Source organism: Pygocentrus nattereri, chromosome 1 (genome assembly GCF_015220715.1).
Source record: "Pygocentrus nattereri isolate fPygNat1 chromosome 1, fPygNat1.pri, whole genome shotgun sequence".
NCBI lineage: Eukaryota > Metazoa > Chordata > Actinopteri > Characiformes > Serrasalmidae > Pygocentrus > Pygocentrus nattereri.
Genome location: NC_051211.1, coordinates 7031581 through 7051752, shown reverse-complemented (window position 1 = coordinate 7051752; position 20172 = coordinate 7031581). Strand labels below are relative to the sequence as shown.

At 39.6% G+C, this 20172-nt stretch overlaps 2 protein-coding genes across 3 annotated transcripts in view; one reads left to right on the top strand and one right to left on the bottom strand.

Moving 5' to 3' along the window:
* Positions 1-13439, top strand: part of znrf2a (zinc and ring finger 2a) — a 23381-nt gene extending 9942 nt beyond the window's left edge. Inside the window, exons 2-5 of the mRNA XM_017700573.2 lie at positions 7317-7415; positions 10167-10272; positions 10358-10436; positions 12392-13439. Coding sequence (XP_017556062.1) covers positions 7317-7415; positions 10167-10272; positions 10358-10415 — 263 coding nt within the window. The 3' untranslated portion in view covers positions 10416-10436; positions 12392-13439. The remainder of the gene's footprint in view (positions 1-7316; positions 7416-10166; positions 10273-10357; positions 10437-12391) is intronic.
* On the bottom strand, positions 13326-20172 carry ggcta (gamma-glutamylcyclotransferase a). Of its 2 annotated transcripts, XM_017700575.2 has the most exons (5): positions 19915-20172; positions 17452-17597; positions 16264-16396; positions 13628-13755; positions 13326-13532 (listed from the first exon to the last, which is right to left on the bottom strand). In XM_017700575.2, exons 1-4 carry the CDS (start codon positions 20062-20064, stop codon positions 13630-13632), a joined length of 555 nt encoding a protein of 184 aa, XP_017556064.1. In that variant the 5' UTR covers positions 20065-20172; the 3' UTR covers positions 13326-13532; positions 13628-13629. The 2 variants fall into 2 exon arrangements, with proteins under 2 accessions (XP_017556064.1, XP_017556063.1); XM_017700574.2 differs by having other exon boundaries at positions 13326-13755.

The window sequence follows — 20172 nt, the reverse complement described above, 5'->3', positions numbered from 1 at the left end:
GTTAATCTTTCTCTGTTAGACAGAGCCCAAGTATTAAATATGTATAAAGTACATAAAGTTCTAGCACTGACACACACACACTCTGACTCGCACATAGAGCCTGCTGTGTGGACTTGGTGCCTGCACTTGTTGCTTTGGCAGTGTAATCGGCCTTCAGGAGTTAATCTGGGTGCATGTCGCAGCAAGCTGAACTTTTGCGTATGCTTGGCTGACCTGAATTTACTCTCCTTGTTAATCTTTGGTCAGAGCAAGCTGGCAGTGGTAAGCCAAAGGTGTTGATGGCTCTTAAGATCTGTAGTCAATGGTCCATATTTATTAGAGCTTTCAGAAACGGATCCAGGATAGATTTTTCGTATCTCGGTGAATTCAAATATAGGAATACGATCTAAAAAAAAAAGAAAATTCAATAAATATGGGTCATTAACTCCCTTGGGCAGGAGCAAGCTAATCGGTTTCATTAGTTAGGTATTAGGCCTGGACTAAAATTAAAGAGCACAATATTTAAAAAGTTAAAAAATTGGCATTATTAATTATCACCTTTTGAAGCATCATATGTCGGTCATTACCGATACCTGATTATATTGTCTCATCACAGAGGCCTATTAATTACTGAGTCTGTACTATAGACATGCTGGAGTGCAGAGGGCTTCATTGTGTGCTTTTGATACTTGATTTCGCTGGTGAAATCAATAAGCGATAATTTATTATGCAGTTGACATGACATTCTTGTTTGGAAAGGAAACTATAGAAAATAATGTAATGTCATAGAAAATGTTGACATCTTGTTCTTATCACTTCTGCTGTCCTTTCATCTTTACACCCTATAGAGTCAGCTAAGGTCCATTTCTACTCTAAGGCTCATTCTGCTTGGCTAGTGGTTTGCTCTGTCCTCAGAGCTTTGAGCTCGAGCCTTCTGCTCAGTGCAGGTAGTGCCACTAAGTCTTGGCAAGCCCTGGCCAGCGCCTGCGTCCGTCTCCTTCATCCCTTAAAGCAGACTGTATGCAATAGAGACACAAACAGAAATAGTCCCACATTACACTTGGTCTGCCTGTTTGACAGCCTGTTTGTCTTTTTCTTCTTGCTGCTGTGCTACTCCTGGTCCTAGGCCACTTAAGGAACATTCTATCAAAATCAAGCAACTAGGGTGCCCAAAGATCATGGCCACTGGAACAGTGGGCACAAGCTAGCATTGCTGGTGATGCCTCAGCGCTTAGTTCAGTTGGTTTCTAATAACAAAAATATCTCCATGACTGCATGGACTGTTGACCTATAGGTAAACTCAGCAGCAGAACCTAATCTGTGAAATGTTTTTACTGTGATGAGCAAGTATTTATACACTCATACACTCAGGAAAAAAAGGTACAAAACTGTCACTGTCTACTTTGCAACTGGGAAAAAACTTATTGAATGTTCACAATTGGACCTTAAAATCACTGCTGTACCTTTTGAGGTTGATGAATGAAAAATGTACTTGTGTAGAACCTTTATTTCTAACAGTGTAGTTTGTTATGGAGGTGGACAATGTATTTCATCGTTATCATGATATCACGATTTTGTTATTGTGATATGCTTTTCTTGTTGAACACTGTTGAACACTTACTTGAAGAACACTGATCAATTGCATGCAACTTTACAAAGAGAACATTGTTATGCCCATTTGTATTTATTGTAGTGTACAGTATGGGGAATGTTATAAATAAAAATGAGCTTTTAATAGAATTTTAATGACCATTTAAACGTGCCACTGCCAGTGCATTGGGTCTGCGTCAAGATGTGATAGAAATTGTGTATTGTGAAAAGAACTTTCACAATAGAACGATTTTTTGCTCTATTTTTAATCACTAATTTGTTATTATGCTGTGGAAATTTACTAATTGTCAGATACAATATTTCTTAAGTCTACCTTGATACCCTTGGGATTGTTGGTCTACAGAGATGGCTATTGATTTGAGGAGTAGACCCCAGTGGACCCTGTAGGGTCAAGACAAAGACGGTGTTGAAAGCAGGCTGTAGGTTTAGTCCATGGGTACTGTAGACAGTGGTCCGGTTGTCTTTTATCAATCAGAGGAAGAGACAGAGGAAGAGATAATATAAAAACATTCTCAGAGGCTGCAGCATGCAGAAAGTGTTAAGCACTAACCTCGACAGCATTTTTTTTGCATAGCATGCAAGTCGAGATACTCCATCAGAAAACTTCATTAAATAGAAAATGTAAATGATTTATTGAGCAGCAACTAGCCACAGTGGGTTCCCGAGTAAAGATGTAGGAGTACTGCCAGCTGACCAATTCATTTGAAAATGTCTTAAGCTAGAAACATGCAATATGTGATATAACATATTTTGTGTGTTATATTTCATAAAGAAAATAAAAGAAAAACATAATAATCTTCATCCAGCTGCTTTGCAGTTTCAGTTTGTACCCCGGGGGCTCTGAAGGAGAAGAATGACTCGTCTCACAAATGTAAGGATCTGGCTAACAAACGGTATTGAGAATGTCAACTTCAATGTAAAAACGTGACTTTAAAATCAAAATGTGCCACTGTAGTGAACACCTGTGAGGTAGCTTTGTTTCTTTCTTTCTTAATAAGCATGAATGAGGTGGCCCCTAACAGTCTATGGCACCTAAACGTGTGTATTTTCAAACTTTGCAGCATACAATTGTGTACAAAAGTACTGTTTACAGTTTTACATGGACCACATTTTGGTATGGCGCATTTAATATTTCACATTTTATTTTTTCCAGTATTTAAAAAATTTGCAGAAAACTTAAATTTGTCTTATGTATAGGATGTGTTAACTTATTTTCACCTAGAATTTCAGAAATACATGTAATGTGACCTTTGAATTTTTGTAAAAAATCACTGTGGAGTCTAAAACTAAAGTGCTGAATAGTTTCAGGAAAGCAGTCCTTTCTCTGCAAATGAACAAGACATCATTTGCTCTGAAACTTCTCCCAAACGTGGCCAACAGCTTGGCCAAAGAGACAGGAATCTAAAAGGGGACTTCTCCAGGAGAGCAGGTCAGTTAGGTGCTCAGTGAGCCAGAAAGGCCCAAGCTTTCCAAGGTCGGAGCTCTTCCTAACGGCCCACTGTGATTGTCTGGTGACAAGAAGAAAATGGTACAAGTGAAGACAATGAGCTATGCATTATATCTAGATGGGCCTCCTTAATGTAGCAGCAACTGGGGTGAGGATCTGCAAGTGTCCCACACTGGGAAATAAGTCAACAGCTCTGTTTTTAATTTTAGTTTTTGTGGTCATTTTTAATCTTGGGGGTACTGAACTGGGATAAACTGAACACTGGCCTAATCACACTTATATGCAGTGGTATCATGAATAGAGGGTTGCCAATGAATGCAAAGAGCTTGTGCAGTTGTGATGCGTAGAGCTGATATCCCTGAGGGAATGATTAACCACCATCATATTTGAACAGACCTTAACACGTCTGAGCTGAAAGAGTACCAGAACCCTGTTGGATTGTGGAGTGTCTCCTTCCTCCCTCTGTTTTCACAGAAAATGTTAGGTGATGGGAACAGTGTGCCTGCTCGATGTATGGCAGCGCTGCCTTAACGTGGGAAAGAGATGCTGCAAGAGTCTGTAAATGGATACAGAAGCTAAGAAGTAGGATCTGGGACGGTGTCTGCACAACAGTCCAATTCGTGAGCAGTCCTGCTGAATATACAAGCCATATTTATATTATTTGCAGAGCATATAAGAGAAGCAAGGCTAGAGGAAGATGATCGAGGATTCAAAGTTGGTGGTAAAAGCATCAATAACCTTCAATAAGTGGATAATGAAGGTTAAAGAACAGAGTAAAAAGATGGGTTACCAACTCAATATGAAATATGGACTAAGGTTATGACTAAAGGAAAGGCCATGAACCTTTCCATTGAGGGAGAAGATGAGGAAATGGTGGACAGCTTTTGCCTACTCAGATCAATTATTAACAACAGAGGATCAAAAAAAGAACAAAAAAACAACATAGATTGGCATTCGGCAGGACAGGGAGCTTGAAAAGATCTTCAAATGCAATGATTTGTCTCTGCAAAGAAAGATCTGAATTGTCCAGGCTATGGTCTTCCCTGTGGTTTCCTTGTGGATGTACAACCAGCTACATAGATCGATAGAATCACAGTAATAATGAACAAGCTATTCAGAAGCCTAAAGACAGAGACGAAAGAGACAATATTCTTCAGACTATCCATTTGGTCATGAAGAATCTGAACTGATTTGATGATGATAATAATAATAATAATAATAATAATAATGAATTTTATTTGTAATGCACTTTACATTTTAAGCAAATCTCAAAGTGCTATGCAGTAGAAGCACTTCTATGAAATCAAAGAACTACTATTAAAAACATCTTTACACTCTGTAAGAAGATCATGGGTTATAAGTTCTGCTAAAGAGAAAGGTTTTAAGTCCTTTTTTAAACTCTCACTCGACTGTAGTGCCCGTAGATGGTCAGGGAGAGCATTCCATAAGCGAGGAGCAGCAGAACGGAAGACCTGGTCCCCTGTGGTGCGGAGTTTAGTTCTGGTGGGGAGGAGGCGATTTGTGTTCATGTTCGATGTGTTCATCATGATCATCATCATAGTCATCATAATCATCATCTTCCACCAATCAGTGTGTTTTGGTTCAGTTACAAATACATGATTAGACTACTGCACAGCTTGCCTTCTGGTCCAGTTTCCTACTGATATCTGATCCTCAAGTATTTGTCGATACAGAGTACTGGATACCAACACGAGCTCTAATATAGCTACTCCATAGCACGCTATAAATTTTTAGATTCGCAGAATTTCACTGTAAAAGTGTTCTCTGTCACAAACAAAAGCTTGAACGTCATTTTCTGGTTGGATAACTTTGCACTTCAATGGTTAAAAAAAGCTTTGTGCTGTTTGACGTGGTCAATAATTAAATATTAAATTACATTTTATGTATGAAATCCTTGCTCAAAATTCTGCTGTTACAGATTTTGACCAGTGCTTTTTAAAAAAAAAAAAAAAAAAATATATATATATATATATATATATATATCACACACACACACTATATGGCCAAAAATATTTGCTTGTCTGCCTTCTTACACACATGAAATTGAGTGTTCTTGAGCTGATCTGAAGGCCACATGAAGTTTGGAGGTCTGTAGCGATTAACTCTGCAGAAAGTTGGCGACCTCTGCGCACTATGCGCCTCAGCATCCGCTGACCACACTCTGTCATTATACGTGGCCGACCACTTTGTGGCTGAGTTGCTGTCGTTCCCAATCGCTTCCACTTTGTTATAATACCACTCACAGTTGACTGTGGAATATTTAGTAGCGAGGAAATTTCACGACTGGACATGACTGCACAGGTGGCGTCCTATCACGGTACCACGCTGGAATTCCCTGAGCTCCCAAGAGCGCATTTCACAAATGTTTGTAGAAGCCGTCTGCAGGCCTAGGTGCTTGGTTTTATACACCCGTGGCCATGGAAATGATTGGAACACCTGAATTCAATGATTTCAACGGGTGAGTGAATACTTTTGAAAATGGTGTATATGCCTGGGCTGGTATTGCTTGGCCACATCACCACCCCCTCTTGATGGGGACATTTAATTTTTCTTTTTTGTTTCATTATTTGTCTCACAATATACTGTTTATTTATTTATAGCGGTACAGATATAAGGTGATGGTGGTACCACCAACACCCAACCCCCTGAACACCCATAATACCTCCCCATTCACCCACATCAACCTACCTATCCCATCTAAGTGAAAGGAAAGTGAGAGAGATACCATTGGGGTCAAGCCATGAGTCATGATAACTCACTAAACCAAAAAAATCCAACAGTGAATGTAAATGATGTCTGGGTTGGGGCAACAACTTGCGATTGTGTTCCTGGCTTTTCTTGTCGAAGATAAAACAGCAAAGCACGTGTAATGACGCTGAGAAAGTGAGAGAAATTAGTTACAATAGGCACTGCAAGTCAGTCACCTGATATATGTAGGGGCACATGGGAGTGGAGACTTGGATGACTGACCCACAGTAGCTATTCAGCAATGCCAATTCAGCCTGATGTGGGCACATATATGTAATATCTAATGAACTGACTGAAAGGGCCCCTATCTGCAAGGAAGCCGGGAAATAGTGGTATGCAGAAGTTTGGTCAAATTACATGTTCTGTTGATTTTGTGAGTGAGAACATGTCATTTGACCAGGGGGCTATTCAAACATTTGCATACCAGTGTAAGCTGCAAGAATATTGATATTCCAATTAGACATCTAATGAGAATAAACTGGCTGTATATTGTTCACACTGTTAACAGGGGAGTCCACCATTTTTTTTTCAAAATTTCTACATCATTAAATGGTTTATAAAAATCATTCAGAGTAGTTTGCTGTGCCCCATTATATTTGGCACATTGAAACTCTTCACAGGGGTGCTAGATGCCTAAAGAGCTTAATGTCTCTAAAAGCTGCCTCAGTTCTTGCATAACATTTTTATAGATATGCTGTTTAATGCCGGAGACACGGTCATTCAGTAGTTTTAAGATTAGGTTTTTGCCTGAAACTTTTTTAATCCATTAATGTCAGATGTACGCGCAGGGCATTACAAGGTAAAATTTATCCCAGAGACTTTTTTTCATATTTACATGCATTTTCTGATGAATACTGCATATAAAACTTGTGTAGGTTCACTGGTGGCTTTGGATTAAATAATATCTGGAGGGTAAGTTTCTCTACAGTGAACCATTTCACATCAGACCACTCTTGGGTTTACATCAAAATTTTTTAAATGAAAAAAATGATCATTAATATATCTAATATGGTATATTGTACTGCTGAAAAGGGTTCTGTAGCAAATAGGATTCTTCAACTGTTACAAGCTTGACATCATAACAATAGAAGAACCATTGTACTGCATAGAACCATATAAAAACATTTTCCATCGATCTGAAGAATGATTTCATAATGGTTCTTTCAGTGTTCACTGTGGTGTGTGTGTGTGTGTGTGTGTGTGTGTGTGTGTGTGTGTGTGTGTGTGTGTGTGTGTGTGTGTGTGTGTGTGTGTGCGTGTGTGTGTGTGTGTGTGTGTGTGTGTGTGTGTGTGTATAACTATTTTCTTTACTAAAGAATGCTTGAAGGACCAACTTTTTTTTTTTTTTTAGAGTGGAGCTGAATGTGGTGGACTGGAGTCCAGAGTCAATATATGACGCCAGTCCATCCTAAAGAGAGCTAGAATAGCAATACACTGAACTGTCTGTTATCTAATTTCATAAAGGTGAAACCTTGATGTGAAGCTTCATGCATTTCTGTTTGTTTTTCAGCTGGATTCCATTGTCCCGTGTGTTCAAAGTTTGTTGCCTCAGATGAAATGGATCTCCACCTTGTCATGTGCCTCACCAAACCGAGGCTGACCTATAATGGTGAGAACGCTATTTGATGATTTGTTGTCCGAACATGGATAGAGAACTGCCTGTTACACTTAGCCAGTCACCTGTAAACTTTCCTCCATATCCCTGCCACCCCATTCAGTCAGTAATCATTAACAAAAGCCCTGACTTCCCTCCTTTCATTTAATCCCCTGTAGGTGGGTTTGTGTCTACTTCTGCCTTTCAGAATTTGGATTTGATCCACCTGTCAGTTGCCTTGCCTTGTGAATTGTCCTCCTTGAAATTGAATTCCACTGATTTTTCCAAATTTCTGCATAATTGAATACAGTGGAAGCAAAGTCTTTTCAGAGTGGTTTAATGTGAAATGTTCCATTCTAGAGAGTCAGAATTATTCACAGTGGTGGTGATAGGAACCAGATGTCCAAAAGGTCTGATGCCTCTAAAAGCTCCCTGACAAAGTTCTGAAATGGCTATGAATAGACCGTCTGATGCCTGAGACATTGTTTTACAGTCATTGCAAGAGAAGGTTTTGACCCAAAACATCTTTAAAAGCAGTTCATGATGGAGTGGTACATGTGGGTTAATAAAATATATATATTTGCGTTGCGCTAGCCCCTCAGTAAGTTTCTCTGCAATGCACCATTTCACATCAGATTGCTCTGAATGACTTTCTTTACATCTCAGTGACTGAATAATGCAGAAATTTTAAACTCCCCTTTTATTTAGTTGTTTGTGGCCCTTTGCATTCCCACCAAACACTGGCAATTATTTACTCAAGAAATTTTTAAGGAGGAAAAAAAAGGTTTTGCATATTGGAGCTGTGTTTAGAAGGCATTCATTCAGTTGTTTTAATTTGTGTTAGAATGTATTAGCGATTTTTTTTTTTCCCCTTCAAGCAGTCACAGACTACTTCTAAGTGCCCTTCTCGCCTAAAAAGAAACGGAATCCTAGGAGCTGTAGTGTTTTCAGGGAACACTGCAGCAGATTTGGTTTCCATGAATAGGAGAGACTGAATGAGTGGCCTGGCCTGGCCTGGCAAGGGGAAAGGGGGTAGACAGAATAAACAACAGTGTGGGTGGTGACGCTCATGCTGTGAAGGACAGTGCCTGATGACACAGCAGAACTGCCGCTCAGGGCTTTCAGCCAGGCTCTGTTGTGAATACTTGAGATCACCTAGTTATACAGCTTTCCACAAGCAAGGATCAAATTTCAGAAGTACATTGGCAATCAAAACAGTTAATCACGTACAAACGTCATATGCTCATGTTTAGCAACTGTTTTTATGTGTTCTTTAAATGAGCAGACAGAATGGAGGAAAAATTGTAAAAAATGACGTATTCTACCAACGCAACACAGGATGTGGCTCAGTTCATGAAATAAAATTCATGATATGATTTATAACGTTTGTTAGGTGCCCCAAAAACAGTCATAATTAATTTTATGGGACCACTAATTTCTCTTTATAAACAGGCCGTTACTGTACTGTGTTACTGTGCATTCAAGTCTGAAATATGTATATGAGCTCTGTTCTGAATGGCTGCCCTGTATGCTGCCTCATGGCCTTTCACACTCCTTATAAATTCACATTGAATATGTGTAGATAAACTCCGGTAGGCTGAAGAGGCAAATGTAAATGGGTTGTGTATCTCGCTGTTGTTGGAAGAAAATCTTGTATCTCCTTACTTCATAGGAGAAGGACAAAACATACTTTACTTTTAATGTAAGTCAATGGAACCAGACTTTTTGCCAAGTCATTTTGGACTGTTTCTTTTGGTCCCTTTATCATGAAATTTACACACAATGTAAAGGACAACAGGCATTTTCAAATTATGTCAAAAACTGAAAAGCGACAAAAATGGAGATACAGGGTTTTCTTCTGACAACAGCAATCTGTATAGAGGTGTATGTAGATGGGTTTTGTGACATCACAAAAAAAATGGTGAATTCAAAGCAGTCTGTTTAGTTTTCCCTATGTGGACTGAGGAGTGAAATATGGGCCATATGGGTCCTTTAATACACTGGTAGACAAAAATAATTGCTCATATGCAAGAAAAGCATACACTCGTGTTCAGCAACTGTTTTGATACATTTCTCCTGTCTGCTTACTTAAAAGAACGGAGCAAAAGCACAACAAAAGAGAGGTTCCAACAAGGCAGAATGTGACACAGGTCCTTAAGTGAAGTTCCAGCACAGTTTAATACCTATTGAGATCTTTTGGGGCTGTGATGGGAAATATAAGAAGGGCCTATTGTCCAGACCAACCATCTGGGGACAGTGGACCTGGGCAGTGGGGCAGTGTAATTGTAATAGTAAAGGGCGCTTTTAGCACAGATGTATATATAGTAATGTATATTTTTCTGTATACATCTTTTATAATAATAATGATAATATCAAAAATAGCTTGATTATTTTTAGATATTGCTCAGGCCTTTTGGACAGCAGTGAGGAACATACACAAGATCTAAATGGGGTTTAAATTGTGTCTGAACATAATTATTTTCCTCCTTTAAATGAACAGACAGGATAAACACATCAAAACAGTTGCTGAACTTTAGTATTTGACATACATGCATGTGACCAATTTTTTCTAATTGCCAGTGTATTGAAAGGCCCATATAATTTAAACATTATTTTTCAAAATGAGATGCACTGGGGGGCAGTACAATGCAGGAAAAATACAGAACACCCTTTAATTTGCAACAGTGCCCTCATCTGGCTTGGGTTTGCACTGTTCATCTGCTGTGATATTGCAAGCCAGTAACTTCTCTTTTTTAATGGCTTTAGAGGACGTTTTGACAAAGGACTCTGGGGAATGTGCAATATGCTTGGATGACCTGTTGCAGGGGGACACCATTGCCAGACTGCCCTGCCTCTGCATCTACCACAAAGGGTAAGGAAAATGCAATCATGCCATGGCATGTATCTCATGCAAACATGCACGACTCTGGTTACTAATCCATATTTACTTCCCGCAGGTGTATTGATGAATGGTTTGAGGTGAATAGGTCTTGCCCGGAGCACCCCACTGATTAAACCACTGCTATTATTGCACAGGTATTTTATACCTCCTTATTTATTTCGTATGTATGTAGGTATGTATGTATGTATGTATGTGTGTGTGTGTGTGTGTGTGTGTGTGTGTGTGTGTGTGTGTGTGTGTGTGTGTGTGTGTGTGTGTGTGTGTGTGTGTGTGTGTGTGTGTGTGTGTGTGTGTGTGTGTGTATAATAACAACCCCAATTCCAGTTGGGACGTTGTATAAAACAAATAAAAACAGAATACAGTGATTTGCAAATCCTTTTCAACCTATATTCAATTGAATACACTACAAAGACAAGATATTTAATGTTCAAACAAATAAACTTCACAAATAAACTAAAAGACTGGGAAAGTTGAGGAATGCTCAAAAAACACCTGTTTGGAACATTCCACAGGTGAACAGGTTAATTGGAAACAGGTGAGTGTCATGATTGGGTATAAAGGGAGCATCCCTGAAAGGCTCAGTCGTTCACAAGCAAGGATGGGGCGAGATTCACCACTTTGTGAACAACTGCGTGAGCAAATAGTCCAACAGTTTAAGAACAGCGTTTCTCAACATGCAATTGCAAGGAATTTAGGGATTCCATCATCTACAGTCCATAATATCATCAAAAGATTCAGAGAATCTGGAGAAATCTCTGCAAGTAAGCGGCAAGGTAGAAAACCAACATTGAATGCCCGTGACCTTCGATCCCTCAGGCGGCACTGCATTAAAAACCGACATCATTCTGTAACGGATATTCCCACATGGGCTCAGGAACACTTCAGAAAACCACTGTCAGTAAACACAGTTTGTCGCTCCATCTACAAGTTAAATCTCTGCCATGGAAATCGAAAGCCAGATATCAACACCACCCAGAAACGCCGCCGGCTTCTCTGGGCCGAGCTCATCTGAGATGGACTGACGCAAAGTGGAAAAGTGTCCTGTGGTCTGATGAGTCCACATTTCAAATTGTTTTTGGAAATCATGGACGTCGTGTCCCCCGGGCCAAAGAGGAAAAGGACTGTCTGGATTGTTATCAGCACAAAGTTCAAAAGCCAGCATCTCTGATGGTGTGGGGGGGTGTTAGTGCCCATGGCCTGGGTAACTTGCACATCTGTGAAGGCACCATTAATGCTGAAAGGTACATGCAGGTTTTGGAGCAACATATGCTGCCATCCAAGCAATCCAAGCAGACATCAAATTCAAAATGAGTGACTATTTGCAAAATACAATAAAGTTTATCCGTTTGAACATTAAATATCTTGTCTTTTTAGTGTATTCAATTGAATATAGGTTGAAAAGGATTTGCAAATCATCTTATTCTGTTTTTATATTTTGTTTATATTTTGCGTGACGACATGTAGACTGTCGATATCATGTTACATTTTAGTTTACCATAAATGACACGATGCATTTAGACAGCAAAGAATAATAAAATAAAATTTTTAATTTACATTTGAAAAAAAATTTGCAAACAAGAACTAGAGGTGATTGTGGAGACAACAGCAATTTAAAGTTCTTGGTCTATTTTAACTTTTTTTTGTGAAACTTGTTTGGAAGTTATAGAGATTTACTTTACTGTGTTAGACAGGCCTACCCAAAGGTTGACCTGCAGGCCAGAGCTGACCCATGAGGATGTTTGATTTGGGCAGCAAGAAAGTTACCCTGTCACACATAACGTCACACAGGGCCCCTCATAGACATATGACCAAGCCGCACCTAGGCAACCACTTGAGATTTCCTAGTAACAGCTTTGTCAAGCCAATGTAATTCCCACTTCTTGTTAAACCTGTTAGCGAGACCCATGTCTCGTGTGTTTTCTGCATTTATTTATAAGCATTTGCCTCAATCCTAATGTCAAAAAATTACTGCAGTTGCCTTAAATGATTGCAGTCAGCACAAATATCAAATAACTGCAATCAGGTGATTATGTAATAATTGTGCACTTACTGGGCCAACAATATGACCATACATGTATCTTGTTTTTAGGTTCCCTAATGTATTCGCTGAGGAGTAGCTTATAAGAAGACATCCAGAAATTGCTGTGATCCAGGATTTGGACACTGATTTATAAGTCTCACCTGTTACCAGCTGAGGCCTGTGCCAAAAGACAGTTAAAAGCAAAGCCTCAGGGATCCCATCTGCATGTGTAACACACCCTTTGGATCTTCTTCATTTTAACACACCACAGGACAAAGTGTCCACAAGCCCAACCAGCGTGTCACACCCTCCGGGCATCAGGTTTCAGGTTGTAGCCTTCAAAACTTTGCACTGGACAGCCTTCTTCCTTTCTGGACTTATCTAACCCTGCTTGGGGTGGGGGGGGGAGAAGGACATTTCAGTCAAATGCATGACTGAACGTGAAGAATGATGATTGTGATTATGGCCATTTTTGGGATAAGCTGGAGGTTATTTTTCTAATTTTTCTGTCTGTAAATAGAAATTTTGGAGTAGCCACTAATTGATTTTCTTTTCCTTCAGCCTCTCCATTTCAAAGAAATGGTCCATTGTCATTTGTTTCCCTTTCTAGTGTAGAGATCACATAGCAGGGTGCTAAAGAATCAAGTGCCGTTTTGTCAAAATGTGCTGCTACGTTTATCACAAACAATAGTCAGAAATGATATATTTTACTAAAGCATTTGTTTTCTAAGAGACCGTGTTGGTTAGGAACGAAGATCAAGGTAAATGTCAAATTTATTCCACTGTTCTGTTGTTGCTAGTGGTTTTGACACATCTTCAGTTTCCTCGCAAGTTGTAGAATCATGAGTTAAGTAATTACAGCAGTCACAGTTTTGATTGCACATGTAGTATAAGAATGGCACAGCCTCACAAAAGGTGTGTTACTGTAGTTTGGCTCATCACATTTACTCAATTTCATTTGACTGTTTTATTGTACTGTTTCTCACAAGAAAAAACACTTTAAAATGTTTCCATATAATTTTAATAGTAGTTCCAAACACTTTGCACGTATGTACAATAGTGTTATTGTGAGTAAAATCCACCGTGATAACTTTAATAAAAAAAAAATGCATACACACTCACGTGTGTGTGTGTGTGTGTGTGTACATATGAGTATCTAATTTAGATATTTCAGTTAATTGCCACTTCTTTATGGAATACCTCCATGTACCTGTAAAATAATCAAATTAAATATATTATGTCTAACTTATGTTCAATTTGGAAATGAAATGTACATCAAAGTTTGAAATAATGAATTTTCCTCACAATCATTTCTGAATATCTTTAATCTCATCTAGTATAGTGGGTCCAGCATAACTGTTGGTCTCCACTGCCTGCAGCATATCAATGTACTCTTGAGGTAGTCCATTCTGTTGGGCTCCTAGACATACAACCTGTGGGTGGACAGAAAGGGAGATGCACTGTAGGCAGCAATCAAGTTAAAACAATTCCAGAATTCAATCGTTGAGATGGGAACAAAGTCATTCAAAGTGTTCTGTTTTACACAAAACTTTACATCACAGCAGTGATGATGGGAACCTGACGTCTGAAGTATATAATCCCTGTTGTCGGAAGAAAACCTTGTATATCCAAAATGGTAACTTTACAGGAGAAGGAAAACTTCTAAGGAAAACTGACTTTACTTTTAATGGAAGTCAATGGAACCAGAATTTTTTCCAAGTAATTTTGGGTCATTTCTTTTGGTCTGTTCTTCATGAAATTTACACACAATGTAAAGAACAGGCATTTTCAGATTATCAAAAAAATGAAAAACGTCAAAAATGGAGAATCCAAGGTTTCTTTCCAACAGCAGCAATATAATACTTCTTAGTTATTATGAAGTGGATATTAATACATTGTTTTATATTGGCTTTGAGATGAGTTTGTAGCTCATTCGTGGTGGAGGGGTGCAGGTGGGATGTTGTGAGGTAAAGTAGTCGCCAAAGAAACATTCAGATTAGTCATTATTTCACTATGCTCAACATTACATATGAAAACTCAGAAGACACGTGTAGGTCCACTGGTCATTTTGGGATAATAAAATGGCATGAAACCTTTCTTAAGAAAAAAACTTGGGAAGGTTCTTCAGACAAACACGAATAAGTTAGTACAAATGTTTTTAAATGCAATTCTTGGAAAAAAAATTAAGAATTTCTCAAATATTCTCCTTGGATAATAGTTCCTTAAGATTATTGTAAGAAAACCTTCATAGTTTTCTCATGTAGGTTGTGTTGCATTTTACACCTTAAGTCAGAAATGCTGCAAGATGCATTTTAAATTTGTATTAACTGTGATTTCTGTTACTTAATCCACTCAGAGGAGCAAAATGGAAGGAAATACATTAAACCAAGTGCTTAAACCTGTTAGCAAACAAAGTAGAGATGATGGAGGAACAAACAGCCAACAGGAAAAAACTCCTTTGAAAATACGACAGTTGTGGGGTGATGGTGGAAAGCAAGAGACAAGATGGGGCGCAGCAGTTTAGACCCAGGGGTCTTTTCATTAAAATTCCAAAAGTCCAGTTAGACAAAATTTCCTCATGCAAAGGTCCAGAACATCAAAATGTCTAACTTGCATCATGACTCAGTGCCATGTACTGTTTACTGAAGTAGCCGAGTAGGAATATCAACATCTTACACAGTCAACGACCAAATGTCTAATCAAATAAAGTCCAATTCCATCATATTTCAACTCATTTATCATCAGTTCTCTCTTTTTAGAAAACGCCATGTGGAATATCTTCCCTCTGACTCACTTTCTTCACTGACTGCTGTTTCTCACTTCGTCCCTCCCCTCTGTGTGCGCCACTCACTCGAGTCTAAGTGCGCATCATAATACACAGATCTGATTGGCTGAGTAGCGCCACGTGTGATATTTACAACGCATGCAATTGTTCTGTGAGTCTCCTGGGCAGCTAAAGCTACACCCATTAAAATAGTAAAACCCCGTCGAAATTAAATAATTCTCCATGATTTATTGTTTATAGGTCCAGGTCCATAGGATGGCGTCTGGGTCCGGACTCGGACCGCGGCCCGCCTATTAGTGACCTCTGGCTTAGACACTCACGTCATCAACTCTTACAGCCTAAGACAAGTGGGAGTCTATCGTAAGGTTAAGATCACAATTAAGAACATCATGTTTTCAAGAAGACCACTTGTTCTTAAAATTATTCTTAAGAAATAATGGAGAAAAAAAAAAGTGTTTTAACCTTTTCAACTCGACGTCATATTCTTCATAACTTTCATAAGCTAAATTCAAAAGGTGTCATAACAGCTGTAACTGTCTTCCTTCCAGTCAAATAGATTGTCATTTTAAACCCTTATAATAAAAGAAGCTGAACTCAGTTTGGTTTTCTACAGAAAGTCGTCCTCTCACCACCACTGTAAAGAAATCAAAGTCTGTAGCCTTCACTACTGCACCATCTCACACCAGTCCACTCTGAATGACTCATCTCAGCCGTTCTCCTTTGCGTCACGCTGTAGTAGTTTTATGAACGGCAGACGAACTGAATCAGCCTGGACCCACTGTTCCAAAAGCTTTGAGGTGTTTATGATTATCTTAAACACACATTCAAATCTCAGTGTGTACCACCAAGCTCTTTGAACTACAATACTTCAGGGAAACTTCATGGTTCATTCAGCCAAGGCTGAATGGGGAAATATTAGCTAGTGCTTTCATGTGGTGCAGGAGGCCGCTTGAATAATTAGAAGACGACGCTGAACCCAGCTGCTTTACAGTTTACACTTTAGCACGTATGCCCTTGTGTAGTCAATTATTAATGCACAGAAAAGATTCATTAATTATACCTATTTTGCTGAGCAGCTGCACCTCTGTTGCTTTGATTATGATTACTGACAACTGATATCTAAACTGTTTCGCACAGTAATCGAAGTAAAATATACCTCTTTGTACTGTGGGGAAGGAAGGTGAGGTCTAAACTTGTTCATCTTGTACGTTCTGCAGAAGATCGGTCCAGTTTCTGTCTCCACTTTTACCTCCAAAGGGCTGTAGACACCTTTGTCAACTTCCTCCTGTCTGAAGATGCAAAGGAACGGATGTGTCAAAAGAAGCAGTTAAAGAGCTCATATCCTACAGTTCCATTCACTATATGTAGTATTGGGACACCTACACATTACACCCACGGGAGCTTTTATGAATCCCATTCTAAATCCATAGGCATTAATGTGGAGTTGGTTCCCCCTTTGCAGCTAAAACAGCTTCCACTCTTCAGGGAAGCCTTCTACAAAATGTTGGAGTGTGTCTGTGGGAATTTTTGCCCACTCATCCAGAAGAGCATTTGTGAAGGTCAGACACTGATGTTGGGCGAGACGGCCTGGCTCGCAAACTCCGTTCTAGTTCATCCCAAAGGTGTTTGACGGAGTTGAGGTCAAGGCTCTGTAAGGGCCAGTCAAGTTCTTCCACACCAAACTCACCCAGCCATGACTTTATGGACCTTGCTTTGTGCACTGGGGCTCAGTCATGCTGGAACAAAAGAGGTTCTTACCCAAACTGTTCCCACAAAGCTGGAAGCGTACAGTTGTCCAAAATGTCTTGGTCTGCTGAAGCATTAAGATTTCCCTCCACTGGAATGAACCACACTATGTTAGTGTGGCCTTACGTGCCAGTTCATTTTTACTTGACCGTTTTCTAACCTCACGTCTCACGTTATCCCACGTTATGCCTTAGAATTAAACAATGTGTGTGTCTATATGCCCTGTTTTGTGCTTTATTCGAAATGCAGTCAGGGCTGAAACTCTTTATTGCTTCAGTGTAAATGGGCGGGGCTAAACTGCAGATGTGCTGGTTTTCACGACATCACGCATCACAAAAACAGTGATTTCAAAACAGGTTGTTTTTGCAATTCAGTTTCCATATGCAGGCTATACAGACTAGAGAAGTACAGAATGGTTTAGAATTAAAACTAACAGTGTTTATGTACATCAAACTTTTATCTGAATAAGGAGCAAAATTTCTTCGGGATATGGGCTCTTTAATTTTTTTTTTTAACAATGCAGGCCTATAAGGCAACATTAACTGTAAGCACCACTTTACTGAAACACACCAAGAGACAGTCTTGTTATCTAACATACTTATCTAGACTTGTAAGGTTGTCTTCTCCCATTTTCCACACGACTCCCCAGACGTCCTCATCTGGACTCTCCTCAATCGTAGCTACTCCACCGTGCCACCTGCAATCCACATAATCTCCCCACAGACCGAATTTAAGGGCGTACCCCTGGGGCAGCAAATGCTTAATAGTGAAAATCATATTCTGACATTTCTGATTTCATGTCTGAATCAATTTACTACTAGGGAAAGCACACACACACACACACACACATCTTCTAAGCCACTTCTCCCTCAGGGTTGCTGGGGGTGCTGGAGCCTATCACAGCTGCCATCGGGCAGTAGGCAGGATACACCCTGGACAGGTCACCAGGGCAGACAGGCAGACAGACACATTCACTCACACCTAGGGGCAATTTAGCAGGTCCAAATGGCCTGACTGCATGCTTTTGGACTGTGGGAGGAAACCCACCCAGACATGGGGAGAACATGCAAACTCCATACAGAAAGGACCCCGGTCGCCCGGCCAGGGAATCGAACCCAGGCCCTTCTTCTCTGCATTTTTATGGTATTAGTGTCATTTTAGTAGTTCAAATTTCTGACCTCAAGAAACACTGGATTAAAGCTGAAACTTCCATCTGCATGCTTACAGGGTTCTCTGACCTCTGGTTCTCTGACCTGGTGAGATGTTCTTCAGATTGATGGAGAATGTGTTGTACATGTTTCTACATAAAACCAAAAATGGTTCCGTTCTTGTTATGATGTCAAGCTTGTTACAACAGAAGAGCCCTTCTTGGTGCAACACCGAACCATTTTCAAAGGGTTCTATATAGAATCATATACAACACATTCTCCATCAATCTGAGTCATGATTTCACCATGCAAAGAACCCTTCAAGTGTGTAAATGGCTCTATACAGAACCATAATCTTCACTAAAGAACCCTCACAGTTCTCCCCTACATGCTTGAAAAGATGGTTGTTCAAGGGTTCTTTAGTAAACCAAATGGCTCCATATAGTACTATGAACACTCATAGAACCCTTTCCATGGTAAAAGGGTTCTTTTAGAATCTGCTGCAGATGGTTTTATACAGAACCTTTTTGAAAAGGGTTCTTCTATTATTACAAGACTGACCTTGTAACAGCCGAAGAGCCATTTTCAACAAGGTTCTACAGAGAACCATATACAGAACATTCCTCATCAACCTGAAGAAGTATTTAATCATGCAGAGGGTTCTTTATGTATTCAGGGTTCTATATAAAACCATTGTCTTTGCTAAAGTACCCTTGAAGAACCTCACAGTTCTCACCTGCATGCTTAACAAATATGGTTGTTCAAGGGTTCTTTAGTAAAGAAAATGGCTCTATATAAAACTAGGAACACTCAAAGAACCCTTTGCATGTGAAAGGGTTCTTCAGATTGGTGGAGAATGAGCTGTAGATGGTTTTATGCAGAACCATTTTGAAAAGGGTTCTTCTATTATTACAAGATTAACATCCTAACAGCCGAAGAACCCTTTTCAACAAGGTTCTATACAGAACCACATACAGAACATTCTCCATCAACCTGAAGAACTACTGAATGCAGAGGGTTCTTTAAGTATTCATGGCTTATTATAGAACTATTGTCTTTACAAAAGAACCCATGAAGAACCTTACAGTTATCCCACTACATGCTTAAAAATGTGTTTCTTCAAGGGTTCTTTAGTAAAGAAAAATGGTTCTATATAGAACTATGAACACTCAAAGAACCCCTTCTGTGGTAAAATGGTTCTTTATCTTGATGGAGAATCTGCTGTAGATGGTTTTATACAGAACCTTTTTGAAAAGGGTTCTATTACAAGACTGACATTGTCACAATATTAGAACCCTTTTCAACAAGGTTCTGCACAGAACCATATACAGCACATCCTCCATCAACCCGAAGAACTATTTAATTGTGCAGAGTTCTTTACGTATTCATGGTTCTATATAAAACCATTGTCTTTACTAAAGAGCCCTTGTAGAACCTCACAGTTCTCTAAGACTGACATCGTAACAGCAGAACCATTTTCAAAAAGGTTCTATACAGAACCATAACACATTCTCCAATGATGAAAAGAACCCTTTAGTCATACAGATGGGTCTTTAAAAGAACCCTCGAAGAACCTCACAGTTCTCCAAGGCTGACATCATAACAGTAGAAGAACCCTCTTCAAAAAGGTTCTATACAGAACCATAAACAACACGTTCTCCAATGATGCAAAGAACCCTTTAGCCATGCAGATGGTTCTTTAAGTATTCGTGGTTCTATATAGAACCGTTTTCTTTACTAAAGAACCCTTAAAGAACCAGCATTTTTAAGAGAGCTGCTGAAGCGATCAGGGGCTGATTACACGATATAATCACAGCTGTCTTTCCCGTCCCACCTTAAATGGTGCGGCAGGTACATTCTGGCGCCTCCATTTAAGGTGGAACGGGACATTTGGAATTAGTAACACTGCTCACCTTAAGTCGGCCGACGCAGTGAAACACTGCGGAGGGGTTTTTGAGCTGCAGCCTCTCCTTCAGCAGGTTACTCCCAAAGGCGAAGTACATGAAGTAGCCGGCTGACATGATTAACCTGCGGGTGGATTCGCTCAGCGGCTTTCGTAACATAGAGGCATGAAAACAGAGCGGCCTGTTTACTTTCAGACAAAGAAATTCACAGGTGACCCAGACTAACGGCTGGTCTCGTAGAGAATGCCGTTTTATTACTTTATTAAA

What these genes read in the sequence shown, in the direction of transcription:
- ggcta (XM_017700574.2), bottom strand. Translation starts at nt 20,064, where the DNA reads ATGTTACGAAAGCCGCTGAGCGAATCCACCCGCAGGTTAATCATGTCA. An exon ending in AACCTTACAAGTCTAGATAA is followed by an intron (nt 16,397 to 17,451) that starts GTATGTTAGATA and finishes TTGCATCTTCAG; the next exon opens with ACAGGAGGAAGTTGACAAAG. An exon ending in CTTCCCCACAGTACAAAGAG is followed by an intron (nt 13,756 to 16,263) that starts GTATATTTTACT and finishes GTCCACCCACAG; the next exon opens with GTTGTATGTCTAGGAGCCCA.